Source organism: Pan troglodytes, chromosome 3, assembly GCF_028858775.2.
Source record: "Pan troglodytes isolate AG18354 chromosome 3, NHGRI_mPanTro3-v2.0_pri, whole genome shotgun sequence".
Classification (NCBI taxonomy): domain Eukaryota; kingdom Metazoa; phylum Chordata; class Mammalia; order Primates; family Hominidae; genus Pan; species Pan troglodytes.
In genome coordinates, this window is record NC_072401.2 from 26,178,435 (window position 1) to 26,192,436 (window position 14,002).

The following is a 14,002-nucleotide window of genomic DNA, read 5'->3' on the forward strand; positions in this document are numbered from 1 at the left end:
GAACAGATAGGCTATCTATTCTGTTAGGGGGGTGAGGATAAGAGTAAGCTGTATCATACCGTAACTGCCTAGCTTTAGGAGTACTGCTGCAAGAACTATTGAGCTTCTATATGAGTTTTGAGGAGTCTTAGGTGAAGTCCATATAGAGGTATTTTTACTATACAAGCCATGATACATGCTAGTCATATAAGATTATTGGATCAGGAGGTTAATAGCTCTTGGGTAGTAAGTATTATTACTAGGCTGGGCGTGGTGGCTCACGCCTGTAATCCCTTTGGGATTACACTTTGGGAGGCTGAGGCAGGCAGATCACCTGACGTCAGGAGTGTGAGACCAGCCTGACCAACATGAAGAAACCCCGTCTCTACTAAAAATACAAAATTAGCCTAGCGTGGTGGCACATGCCTGTAATTCCAGCTACTTGGGAGGCTGAGGCAAGAGAATCGCTTGAACCCGGGAGGCGTAGGTTGCGGTGAGCCGAGATCGTGCCACTGCCCTTCAGCCTAGGCAACGAGAGTGAAAATCTGTCTCTTAAAAAAGAAAAGAAAAGAAAAGTATTATTACTAGCATATTTAGTGACCTTGATATCTTTTGAGTATAAACGAGTGTTACAAGTAGAGGAAGGGATCCTACTAACGTGTAAAATAAGAAGTATGAGCTTGCATTGAGGCATTCTGGTTGGTTGCCTTAGCAGGTGATGATACTTAGGGTAGGAACTAGCGTGGCTTCAAAGAGGATATAAAATATAATTAGTTCTGTGGCGGTGAATGCTATGATTTAAAAAGTCTGTAGGGAAATCAATCTAGAAATATAGAGCTTTTTTTCGTGGGTGTGATTCATTGGACAGGTGATATTGGCTTGCTAGAATTTTAAGAGGTAGTAGTCAGGCTGTTAAGATTAGAAGAGGTGATGTCAGCGGGACAGAAGAGAAGACTAATGAGAAATTGGATGAGGTATTGTTGAATTGGTTAAAAAAATAGTAGGCTGATGAGGCTGATGAGTAGGCTGTGGATAACCAGTTGATTCAGATTACAGAATTTTTAGAGAATCATGTCATCGGTAACAGTGTAATTGTTGGAATAATAATATTTAGCATTGAAGCAAACAGATTTTGTACATAATTTAGGCCATATGTACTGGAGATTGAAACTAGTAAGGCAAGGCCCACGGCAGCTTTGCAGACAGCAAATACTAGGAGGATGATAGGTATTATGGATGCTAGAGCGAAATGTATATTTAAAGTTATGAGAGGATTTATGATAAATATTGACAGTATTATGCCTTTTAGGCATCATAGGGATATTAGGTGTGATTGATAGACTAATACTCCTAGTAGTGATATGGTGTATGCTAATATAATATTAATGTAAATAGAGGGCATTTGGTAAACATGGTCTATCATAATCTAATGAGTTGAAATCATTTATTTTGACTTAAACTATTTACCAATTCAACTCAGTCTAACCCTTTTTGGGCTCATTCATAAGTCAAGCCTAGGATTAAAATGGTAACTAATATAAGGGCTGTGCTGATTATTAGTGTCAGATTGGTTGTTTGAAGGGCTCATGGCAGGGGTAGTAGTAGAGTGATCTCTAAGTGGAAGAAGAGGAATGTGGTGGCTACTGGGAAGAATTTTAAGGAGAAGGGGAGGCAGACGGAGGTTATTGGGTCAAATCCACATTCATAGGGGTTGGATTTTTACATATAAATATTAAGTTGTGGGATCCACAATGCTATTATTAGTAGTAATAGGGCCAGTGAGGTGTCGGTTACTAGGCCTAGTGTCAGGTTGATTACTGTCTTTCAGATAGTATCGAAACTAATTGATTGGAAGTCAATGGTACTGTTTATGCTAAAAGAGTAGGATCCTCATCAGGAGATAGAGACGTATAATAATAGTCATACTACATCTACGAAGTGTCAATACCAGGCAGCGGCTTCAAAGGGAAAGCGGTGGTTGGATGTAAAGTGGAATTTTAATTGGCAGAGGAGACAGTGAGAAATGTTGATCCAATAATAACGTGAAATCCGCGAAAGCCTGTGTCTGTAAAGAATGTTGAGCCGTAGAGTCCATCAGCGATAGTAAAGGGGGCCTCAAAATATTCCTAGACTTGTAGAAAGATAAAGTAAATACCTAAGGCAATTGTGATGGATAGTGCTTGAAGTATCTGCTTTTGACTACCTTCTATCTGTCTGTGGTGAGCCCAAGTAATTGAAACCCCTGATGCAAAAAGTACAGATGTATTTAGGAGAGGACTTCTAAGGAGTAGAGGGGAAAAATGCCTGTTGGGGGTCAGTGTCCCCCTAATTCTGGAGCTGGGGCTAGACTAGAGTGGTAGAATGCCCAGAAGAAACCATCAAAAAAGAATACTTCTGAGATAATGAATAGAATTATTCCATATTGGAGGTTGCAAATTAATCAGTATTAGTATAATCTTCATCTGACCAGGAAAAGGACATTTTTGAATCACTTTGACTCTCATCTCTTGACTCTCTTTAGAAGGTGAGATTTTGGTCTCAGATTTGCATGAGAAGTAACTGAACATAAGGATATAAGCTTGGAACTTTTTTTTTTTAATGTCTGGTATTAAGAAGCTGAGTTCTGATAAGGAGCTGCTAATTAAGTCTGCAAGGATATGGTGCTGATTAACCCAGCTGTACCTGCTGGTAGAAATCCTCTGAAATAATGAAGAGCTGTCAAATTCCTCCAGCAATGTGGGGCCACAGGTACAAGCTCAGCTCTTTTGCATTTGTTTTCATGTAATCTGCCAGGATACCCACAGCGGCACTTACTGCAGGCTTCTCGGTAGAAAGATAGAAAAAAATACACCTGACCAGTCCTTCCACAATGACTTACTGTGTACTTTCTCTGTGTCAGCATTGTACGAATGCTGGGGGTGTCTCAGAATTGCCCTTGCCTTAATAATGCAAAAATTCTATTGGGGAGACAAAGCAAATACCAAAGAACTAAGACTTGGACAAGATGACAAAAGTACATAACTGTTTCATGGAGTGGTCAAGTCAATGAGCCAGGGAAATTCACAGGAGGAAGGCTTCAGCGAAGGCTGCAAGGCAGCAGCTCCAGCTTTGGTGTAGACAAATGGAGGTTGAAAATAACCCACCTCCCACTTCCATGGGAAGCCTACACTTCTCTGTCCCTTGACTTTGACTTACCCATGTGACTTGCTTTTGCCAGTGGGATCTCAGTGGAAGTGACATGATGGATGTCTTCAAATCTATTTGCACAGTTGTGCTTTCGAGCCTTTTTGCCATGAGATTGCTGGAGAGGACAAACTTTTGCACTACTCTGTTATATTTTGTTCCTGGGGGTCTGCGAATTAAAGTAACAAAAGACAGGGGAATGGGAGAAAAGGCATACAATTTTTATTAATGTTTGTGTGCACACGAGTTTACAGAAAAAAAGTAAAACTGAAGTGGTTAGACTCAGGGCCTTATATACCATTTTAACAAAGGAAAGGGGCTTTGAGCTTTGAGAAATGATGAATCATGGGGAAAAAAAGTGACTAGGAAATATATGGCAAAGGTAATGGAAGATGAGTTATTTTAGCAAAGTTTGTTTATGCAGACTCATTTAGGTGCTATCTCTGATGATAAGAGTCTCTCTTCTCCTCTTGGTACGAAAGAGGATGTTACCTTCACAAGATAAATTTATATCCTACTTTTAGGCAGAAAAGGGGAGAGTAAGAATTCTTTTGCAACTACTGAGTCTTAATCATCCTTATGTCAAGGTGCATTTTTTGGTGTGGCATACTCTGATCCCATTTAAGATGAACATGCCTCACTTGCCCACTGATCCCAGAAGAATAAAAATACATAGAGCAAGTGTGGATGTTGTGAGCTGCGCAAAGTCAGACATAACCAGGTCCACACACATCTGATTCTGTCCATAAGGTAAGACTTTTACTGACACCATTTCGATCATAAGAGCCACAAGATACATGCAGCTCCAAAGGAGGCATTTTTTTTTTTTTTTTTAGAGATAGGGTCTTGCTGTATTGCCCAGGCTGGTCTCCAACTCCTGGACACAAGCAATCCTCCTTCCTCAGCATCCCAAAATGCTGGGATTACAGACATGAGCCACCATGCCTGGCTAACAATTCTCTTGAGTATTACCTGTTTACTCAGTAGTCAGAGCCGTGGGCACACAGGTTCAAGCTATTCCACAGTCAGTCAATATTGCAAACCATAAATAATAATAGTATGCTTAATCAATATATAAATGTTCTAGATTAATATTTCACACAAAACAGAGTAACATTTAACATGAAGAGAAAAAGGAATAGGAGAAAGGGTTAATGAACCAGTCCAAGGAGAGTTACGTGGACAAGGAGAGTGTCCCGGCCTGACCCCGACAGTCATCAATGTCTGGCAAGAACAGTCCTTAATGTGGGCAGAGCCTTCAGCAGCAGATGCCAGGTGCTAACCATGAGTGACAGCAAGACAGAGTCTGTCAAGAAAGCCATTCCTAGCTGGTGATGTTCTGCTCATTTTATGGCCCTGGAGTCCTCTGCTGAGGACTGATAGTAAAAGGTTATGCCCTTGTCTTGTTGGGTGTTATCTCTGTTGATTAGGAGAACATCTGAGCCCAGCTGGCTTGATGCCTTTTGAAAAGTAAGTTGAAGTATTTTTCTAAGATGGAGTTACTTACATCAAGGGTGCTGTATACACTGGACCTACTGCAGAGCCTGGAACCCAGCCCAGCTGAGTCCAGCTTAGATGAGCTAAATCACAGCCAGCCTACAGGTGCCCAAGTGAAATATAAATGTTTGTGACTCCGAGATTTTGTGGTTGCTTGTTCCACAGTATTATTGTAACAGTAGTTTATTTATCCATAAAATCGGGAAATGTATACCTCAACTTGCAGTGGTATTATAAGAATTCAGTGAAATAGAAGCCTAAGGTCTCAGATTTCAATAACCTGAGAATGCAGTTGTGGTCATGTCAATATTGCTATCTGATTTGCAATGGTTCCTGTACTCACGAGGAAATTCCCTTCCCAGAAGAGGGTTTGTAAATAATCCTGATGTTGCTTAGTGTTATGGCATGCCCCTCATCACTACCACCAGCTGCTGGTCCTCACAGCTCTGCCAGGGCCCCACTCTAAGTTCAGGCTCAGCACCTATTGATCGACTCAGGCTGGTCATCTGGGGAACTGCAGAGGAGATTCACCAATAAATAACAGTGAACTTGAACTTCATGATGCAGGATAGCTTGACTCATTTATTCACATAGCAAACATCTATCATGTTCCTATTACTCGCCAAGCAGTGTATTTAGTGTACTAAGCAAGGTTCTGACTTACAGCAGTTGCTTTCACAAGGGGAATGAGGATAGAAAATATTCTCTCCCTCATTTATACTCAATTAGTGAACTCCACAGCCCGGTAGGGCCCCAGAGAGTCACAATTTAGTGAAACAGTTCTTTCAATTTTGAAATGTTTCCAGAATGGCAGGCTCAAGAAAAGATCCTCTGGACTGGGCCCGGTGGCTCACACCTGTAATCCCAGCACTTTGAGAGGCCGAGGAGTGTGGATCACTTGAGGTCAGGAGTTCGAGACCAGCCTGGGAAACATGGTGAGAACCCATCTCTACAAAAAAATACAGGAATTAGCCAGGCATGGTGGAGAACGCCTGTAGTCCCAGCTACTTAGGGGGCTGAGGTGGAAGGATTGCTTGAGCCCAGGAGGTTGAGGCTGCAGTGAGCTGTGACTGTGCCACACTACACTACAGTCTGGGTGACAGAGGGAGACCCTGTCTCAAAGAAAAGAAAAGAAAAGACAAAGTAAAAGAAAAGAAAAGACAAGGTAAAAGAAAAGAAAAAAAAGGCTGGGTGCAGTGGCTCACGCCTGTAATCTCAGCACTTTGGGAGGCCGAGGCAGGCGGATCACGAGGTCAGGAGATCGAGACCATCCTGGCTAACACAGTGAAACCGTCTCTACTAAAAATACAAAAAATTAACTGGGCGTGGTGGTGGGCACCTGTAATCAGCTACTTGGGAGGCTGAGGCAGGAGAATGGCGTGAACCTGGGAGGCAGAGCTTGCATTGAGCCAAGATGGTGCCACTGCACTCCAGCCTGGGCGACAGAGCCAGACTCCAACCCAAAAAAAAAAAAAAAAAAAAGAAAAGAAAAAGAAAAAAAAACAAAAGGAAAAAAGAAAGAAAAAGGAAAGATCCTCTGGTAGTTATAACAGTAAACCCAACAGTTCTCCCCTGCAGCCCTCAGGGCTGGTGGCTCAGCCTGGGTCACAGCTCCCTAGGGTCAATATCCTCCCCAGCTCCTGTAAGCCCTTCCCCACCAGTGGCCCTCAAATCTGTCGGGCATGTCTGTGCATGAGTCCCACTGAACAGCAGTCAAGATATCTTCCCAGAGGACATTTCAGCCCCTGTGCACATGCTAGTCTGCAAATGGCTTCCTGGGAGGTGGAGTATTCTCCGACTATTTCCGGTGCATAGATAGGGACTTGCTAGGATCCCTGCTTACAGAATAACAAGGAAAGTGTTACCAGAAAGGAGTCCCAATCCAGACCCTAAGACAGGGTTCTTGGATCTTGCGCAAAAAAGAATGCAGAGCTAGTCCACAGATTAAAGTGAAAGAAGTTTGTTAAGAAAGTAAAGAAATAAAAGAATGGCTACTCCATAGGCAGAGCAGCCCAAGGCCCCAAGGACTGCTGGTTGGCTTTTTTTTTTTTTTTGAGACGGTGTCTCACTCTGTTGCCCAGGCTGGAGTACAGTGGCACAATCTCAGCTCACTGCAATCTCGGCCTCCCGGGATCAAGCAATTCTCCTGCCTCAGCCTCTTGAGTAGTTGGGATTACAGGTACGTGTCACCACGGCTGGCTAATTTTTGTATTTTTGGTAGAGACGATGTTTCACCATGTTGGCCAGGCTGGTCTTGAACTCTCAGCCTCAAGTGATCGCCTGCCTCGGCCTCCCAAAGTGTGGGATTACAGGTGTGAGCTACTGCGCCCGGCCCTGGTTGGCTATTTTTATGGTTATTTCCTGATTATACGCTAAACAAGGGGTGGATTGTTCATGAATTTTCTGTGAAAGGGGCTTGGAATTCCTGAAACTGAGGATTTCTCTTCCTTTTAGACTCTCTTAGGTCTCTCTTCCTTTTAGTTCCATATGGGGTAACTTCCGGAGTTGCCACGGCATTTGTAAACTGTCACAGCACTGGTGGGAGTGTCTTTTAGCATGTTAATGTATTATAATTAGTGTATAATGCACAGTGAGGACCACCAGAAGTCACTTTCATTGCTATCTTAGATTTGGCGGGTTCTGACTGGCTGTTCTACTGCATCCTGTTTTATCAGCAGGGTCCTCGTGACCTGTATCTTGTGACCTCCTATCTCATCCTGTGACTAAGAATGCCTAACATCCTAGGGATGCAGCCCAACAGGTCTCAACCTCATTTTACCCAGCCCCTATTCAAGATGGAGTCCCCCTGGTTTGAACATCTCTGATGAAAGTACCAGGTCAGAGAGTATCAGTTCTCATCCACTTCCTGAAGGAGAGGAAACCTGAGCTGGGTTTTGGAGCATTTGGAATGAATAGGGAAGGGGCAGAAGTTTCTGTGCCCATCTTGGGTTAAAAAAAAAAAAAAAAAAATTGGCCTGGCGCGATGGCTCACACCTGTAATCCTAGCACTTTGTGAGGCCAAGGCGGGCAGATCACGAGGTCAGGAGTTCAAGACCAGCCTGACCAACATGGTGAAACCCCGTCTCTACTAAAAATACAAAAATTAGCCATGCGTGGTGGCGTGTGCCTGTAATCCCAGCTACTTAGGAGCCTGAGGCAGGAGAATCACTTGAACCTGGGAAATGGAGGTTGCAGTGAGCCGAGATTGCACCACTGCACTCCAGCCTGGGCGACAGAGCAAGACTCGGTCTCAAAAAAAAAAAAAAAAAACAACTGTTGTACTTCAGACTCTGAAGACAGCCTGAGATGACAGATTTAGGCCAGTGAAGTGAGTCTGGCTTCTGAGAGTTACACGATGCCGGGAACGGGCCAGGTTTCCCTGCTCTGTGGACTTTCAGACTTCGAAGTCCCAGATACCCTTTGGGTGGTGAAATTATTACAACAAGCCTTCACAGAATTCCTAGAAACATTCCCTAAGTCTTACTAAGTACTATTTTTCCGCCTACCTTTGTGATTCTGTTATTCGCTTGTGAGACATGCTATAACAAAATACCACAGACTGGGTGGCTTTTCCATGGCAATGGAAATTTATTTCCTCACAGTTCAGGAGGCTGGAAGTCCAAGATGAAGGTGTTGCCAGGTTTGGTTTCTTCTGCAGCCTCTCTCCTTGGCTTGCAGACAGATCTTTCTCTCTGTGTTCTCATGTGGTCATCCCCCAGTGCCCTTCGTGTCTCTCTGTGTGTCCAAATTTCCTCTTCTTTTTAATTTTCTTTTTTTTTTTTTTGAGACGGAGTCTCGCTCTGTCACCAGGCTGGAGTGCAATGGCGGGATCTCGGTTCACTGCAACCTCCGCCTCCCGGGTTCAAGCAATTCTCCTGCCTCAGCCTCTGAAGTAGCTGGGACTACAGGCCTGTGCCACTATGCCCAGCTAATATTTTGTATTTTTAGTAGAGATGGAGTTTCACCATGTTGGCCAGGATGGTCTTGATCTCTTGACCTCATGATCTGCCCTCCTTGGCCTCCCGAAGTGTTGGGATTACAGGCGTGAGCCACCATGCCTGCCCCAAATTTCCTCTTCTAATAGGGCCATCCTGTTGGAATAGGACCACCCTAAAAACCTCATTTTATAATAAACCCATCTTTGAAGGCGTTGTCTCCAATGTAGCCCATCGCACTCTTGAAATGTTAATCGACATTATTCATCTAAAATGGTTACTGATCCCTTACTAGCTTTTGGTCATTGCATTTTTATTTGGAGGTGAAGGCAGGACCTTCATATATAACCAGTGTGGAAAACCCCCTTGCAGGCTCCTGGGCTTGTCCTGGCTGCCTTTGTCTGTGATCCTGCCCAAAGTCTCCTCTTCCTGCTTTTGAAAGCTGTGAGTCTGGCATTTACAATCTCTGCGCCATGTTGGGGAAGAATAGGACAGGGGCTTCACAAACCAGCATTTCCCTGAGACACGCTGGCACTCCAGGTGCAGACAGGACACCTGGGGTGCATCCCAGGATGGGAGGCCAGAGTCAGAGGGGAGAAATTGGGTGCCTGTCATGGCTAATTAATTAAAAACAGTGTCGGGAAACAGGCTGTGCCCACGCATCACAGCCCACTAGTTAACACCCTTCCTGATTCTGTGGGCCCTCAGCAAGATGTTCTGCCTGGCTGAGCGGCTTGGCCACAGGAGGTGACATGAAATATGAACTAGGCCGGTTCTCAGAACTCAATCCAGTACGTAGTCTTCATGGAATGAACAGACACTAGAAAATAAAAGCTCTCCTTACAGGGTGCCAGCCATCTTTTGTTTGAAGTCCCTCGTTTTCTTATGTTGACCACAATGAGAATGACTATTAGTGTTTCTAAGGCCCCAGGTTTGTCCCCTGAAGAATAATCTGGGTTTCCGTAAGTGATGCTCAAGCTGTTTACTGCTCTGCAAGCTATCAGATGGCCACTTTCAGTTTCTTGACCCATGGAGAAATCAACTGACATTCGTTCTGGTGGCCACATTCTCTGGCTTTCTATTTGCAAAGTTTCCAGAAGGCAAGTCCAGGCCTGTAGGGAGGCTGCCTCTTCTGAGCTCCTTCACAGATGATTTCCTGGGTCATGCTAACCACCTGGGCACCACGGGCCATTCTCATCAACAGCAGCCCTCTGCTCCTTTCTGTCTCCCACTGTTCCCTGAAACACCATAGGCACATCCTCACCCCCATGCCCTTGCTCATCAGTTCTTCCCACCTGGCATGCCCTTTCCTACCTACCTGTCCAAAATCCTGCCCGTCCATCAAGGCTCAGCCCCCATACCTATGGCTATCTTGCACTTAATACTACCAGTCATTCCCCTTGTGAAATAAAAGTAAGATCCAGCCAGGCATGGTGGCTCATGCCTGTAATCCCAGCACTTTGGGAGGCTGAAGCGGGAGGATCACTTGAGGTCAGGAGTTCAAGACCAGCCTGGGCAACATGGCAAAACCCCGTGTCTACTTGGGAGGCTGGGGCAGAAGAATTGCTTGAGCCCGGGAGGCAGAGGCTGCAGTGAACCTGCCACTGAACTCCAGCCTAGGCAACAGAGACTTGTGTCAAAAAAAAAAAAAAAAAAAAAAGAAAAGTAAAATCCTAAGCCCCCTGATCAACTGAACAGACTCTTATTGGCCAAAGAGACCTTAGAAAAACTTTTCACAAATACTAAGTTTCCAACCATGACAAGATGGAAGGTCAGTCACACTTCAGTGAGTCCCCTTCCTCACTGTCACCAGACGTTTTTTTTCCCCAACCATTAAATGCAAACAAGCCTTGGAAAAAAAAGAATGGAAGATTCCTCCACTGACTTCAATTAACCTCTTGATGCCAAGGCTGGACTCTCCTCTCGTTTTGAGATTTTGACATGACAGCTGACTGGTTTACAAAGCATTCCTTCCTGATAAATGACCACCAACCATGCACTGGTTCTGGCTGGTCTATGGAAGCTGTACCCAGAGTATCTTTGTTTCACCTTTTGACATATAGACCTAATTTTACTGCATTTTAATGTTAAGTCTCCACCCCAAAGTGAACATGGAATGTATATAACACATGTTTGCTTACCACGCATGCACGTGACCACCCTTCATGAGTATTTGTAGCTTCTCCTATAACCTGTTAAATACATATATTTAGGCTGGGCACGGTGGCTTGCACCTGTAATCTCAGCACTTTCGGAGGCTGAGGCGGGCAGATCACCTGAGGTCAGGAGTTCGAGACCAGCCTGGACAATGTGGTGAAACCCCTTCTCTACTAAAAATACAAAAATTAGCTGGGCGTGGTGGTGCATGCCTGTAATTCCAGCTGCCCGGGAGGCTGAGGCAGGAGAATCGCTGGAACCTGGAAGGTGGAGTCTGCAGTGAGCCGAGATCGCGGCACTGCACTTCAGCCTGGATGACAGAGCAAGACACCTTCTCAAAAACAAAAACAAAACAAAACGTATATTTAGCCAACCCATTTAGCATGAAACCCGGTCCACCCTTCCTCTGGTGACGTGCCTGCGTTCAGTATCAATCGGAGGCTCCATTTCTCAGCTTGCAATGTTGCAACCTATCATACGAAATCAAGTTCTCCTTTATAAATTCATAAATCTTGTGATTTTAAGTTGACATCTTTCTTCTTCTTCTCCTTCTTCTTCCCCTCCTTCTCCTTCTTCTTCTTTTTTTTGAGACAGAGTTTCTGTTGCCCAGGCTGGAATGCTGGAGTGCAGTGGCATAATCTTGGCTCACTGAACCTCCGCCTGCCAGGTTCAAGTGATTCTCCTGCCTCAGCACCCGCCACCATGCCTGGCTAATTTTTGTATTTTTAGTAGAGACAGGGTTTCACCATGTTGGCCAGTCTGGTCTCGAACTCCTGACCTCAAGTGACCCGCCCACCTCGGCCTCCCAAAGTGCTGGGTGAGCCACCGAGCCCGGCTACTGAATGCCTTCAAATATTTCTCGTATTATGTTGGTAATGGGGTTGCAAATTTATTTCCACTACACTTGGGTGTGCATTTGGAATGCATTTTCTTTATTTTGTCTATGAACTAACTTTTATTTATTTTTTTTGAGTGAGCATCTTCTGGACATCGATGGGGATGCATAGAAGAGGAGGGTGAGGAAACTAGTTAGTCCGATACAATAAATTTACACAGTGCCTTTGGCTAATGCTCCATTTCTCTAGGTAAAATGCCTTCTCTCTCAGAATCCCTCCAACACATACGCACAATTCCTTTGTAAGTAGATGTAAGGGTAGAGCCTGCCAGCTGCTTGTGGTGATGTGTATAATGTCTTTATACTACCTAGTCGTTGGGCCAGCCTCTGATGCTAACATCTGCGCTCAATAAACCTGTAGTCCCTTCTCTTGGTTTTGACTTTGCTTCTGAGCACTTTCACCCATTTCCTCTCTCTCACAGGCCCCACTTCCGGCTTTCATGGGTGTTAAAAGATTCCTCTACGGCCAGGCACGGTAGCTCATGCCTGTAATCCCAGCACTTTGGGAGGCCGAGGTGGGCAGATCACCTGAGGTCAGGAGTTCAAGACCAGCCTGGCCAACATGGCGAAACCCCATCTTGGCTAAAAATACAAAAATTAGCCGGGGGTGGTGGTGCATGCATCTGTAATTCCAGCTACACAGCAGGCTGAGGCAGGAGAATCACTTGTACCTGGGAGGCGGAGGTTGCAGCGAGGAAAGATCACACCACTGCACTCCAGCCTGAGCAACAGAGCGAGACTCTGTCTCAAAAAATAAAATAAAGTCAGATAACAGATCTTTTCAGCTCTCTAGTTACAAGCGTCAGGGCTGTCTCCAAGAAAGCTGCAAAGGAACATGAGTTCAAAGGGACATTAAAACACATTGCTTTAATATTTACAAATATTATCTCCTGTTTCATCTTGTTTAACACTTGTGCTTTTATTTAGCTTTTAGATTTGTTGGTCCTATCTCTTTAAGTGAGTAAGATGTTTGTTTTACTGGCCATGGAGTTTCACAAACTATTGTATACAGAGTAAACTCATATAAGAACATTACAAATAAAATTGTACAGCTTCATTAAGGTACAATTGACCCACCATAAGCTGCACATATTTGAAAAATATGATTTGATGAGTTTTGGCATAGGTCTATGCCTATAAAATCCTCACCACAATCAAGATGGTAAGTGTATCCATCACACCCAGAAGTTTGAAAAGCATCCTTCCCTCCCTGCCTTCTACCCCCACACTTCACCCAAGCAATCATTGGTCAGCTTTCTGTCACTATAGGTTAGTTTGCATATTCTAGAATTAAATAGAATCAATTGATAGGTACTCTTCTTGGTCTGGCTTCTTTCACTCAGCATAATTATTCAACTGTGTTATGTGTGTATTAATAGTTCATTCCTTCTTATTGCTGAATAATATGCCATTGTATGAATATACCATAATTTTTTTATCCAGACTTCTTGTTCATGGGCATTTGGGTTGGTTCCAGTTAGGGACATATTACAAAGAGAGCTGCTATGGGCTGGGTACAGTGGTCCATGCGTGTAATCCCAGCCCTTTGGGAGGCCGAGACAGGTGGATCACCTGAGGTCAGGGGTTTGAAACCAGCCTGCCCAACATGACGAAAACCCATCTCTACTAAAAATACAAAAAGTTAGCTGGGCATGGTGGTGCGTGTCTGTAATCCCAGCTTCTTGGGAAGCTGAGGCATGAGAATCACTTGAACTTGGGAAGTGGAGGTTGCAGTGATCGGAAATCACAGCACTGCACTCCAGCCTGGGCAACAGAGTGGGAGTCTGTGAAAGGAAGGAAGGAAGGAAGGGAGAAATAAAGAAAGAGAGAGAAAGAGAGGCTGCTGTAAACATTGGTGTACACGTGGACATATTTTTATTTCTCTTGGGTAATTACATGGAGGTGAAATGTCTGGGTTATATGGGAAGTAGATTTGCCAGATTTAGCAAATAAAAATACAAGGCATCCATTTAAACTTGAATTTTGGATAAATAAGAAGTAATTTTTTAGGATACATATATCCCATGCAATATTTAGAGCCTATATTGACAAGTTATTCACTATTTGTCTACAATATGTCCCTTATCTGACAATACTAACTTGGGAAGTGTATGTGTAACATTGAAGAAACTGCCAAACTCTGTTTTCCAAAGTAGTTGTGCCATTTTACATTTCCACCAACAGTAAATGAGAGTTCCAGTTGTTTTAAGTCATTGCCAACGCTAGTCTTTTTAACTTTAGCTATGATAATGGATATGTAGTGGTATCTCAATGTGGTTTTAATTTTCATTGAATGATGACGTTCAGCCTACTTTCAATGTACTTTTTTGCCATCCTCATGGCTAGTCTGGTGAAG

At 44.0% G+C, this 14,002-nt stretch overlaps 1 protein-coding gene across 2 annotated transcripts in view; it reads right to left on the reverse strand.

Annotated features, from left to right (window-relative positions):
• Positions 1–405: 405 nt before the first annotated feature.
• Positions 406–14,002, reverse strand: part of SEL1L3 (SEL1L family member 3) — a 144,043-nt gene continuing 130,446 nt past the window's right edge. The window contains exons 24-25 of one of the 2 annotated variants that reach the window (XR_008547467.2): positions 3,175–3,331; positions 406–530 (exon numbers count right to left, since the gene is read on the reverse strand). Coding sequence is in view for 1 of the 2 variants with exons in the window: in XM_063809442.1 (XP_063665512.1) it covers positions 3,303–3,331 (29 nt within the window). In the remaining variant the exon portion in view is untranslated. Of the gene's footprint in view, positions 531–1,959; positions 3,332–14,002 lie in introns of those variants that run through there. The other variant, XM_063809442.1, reaches the window with a different exon arrangement.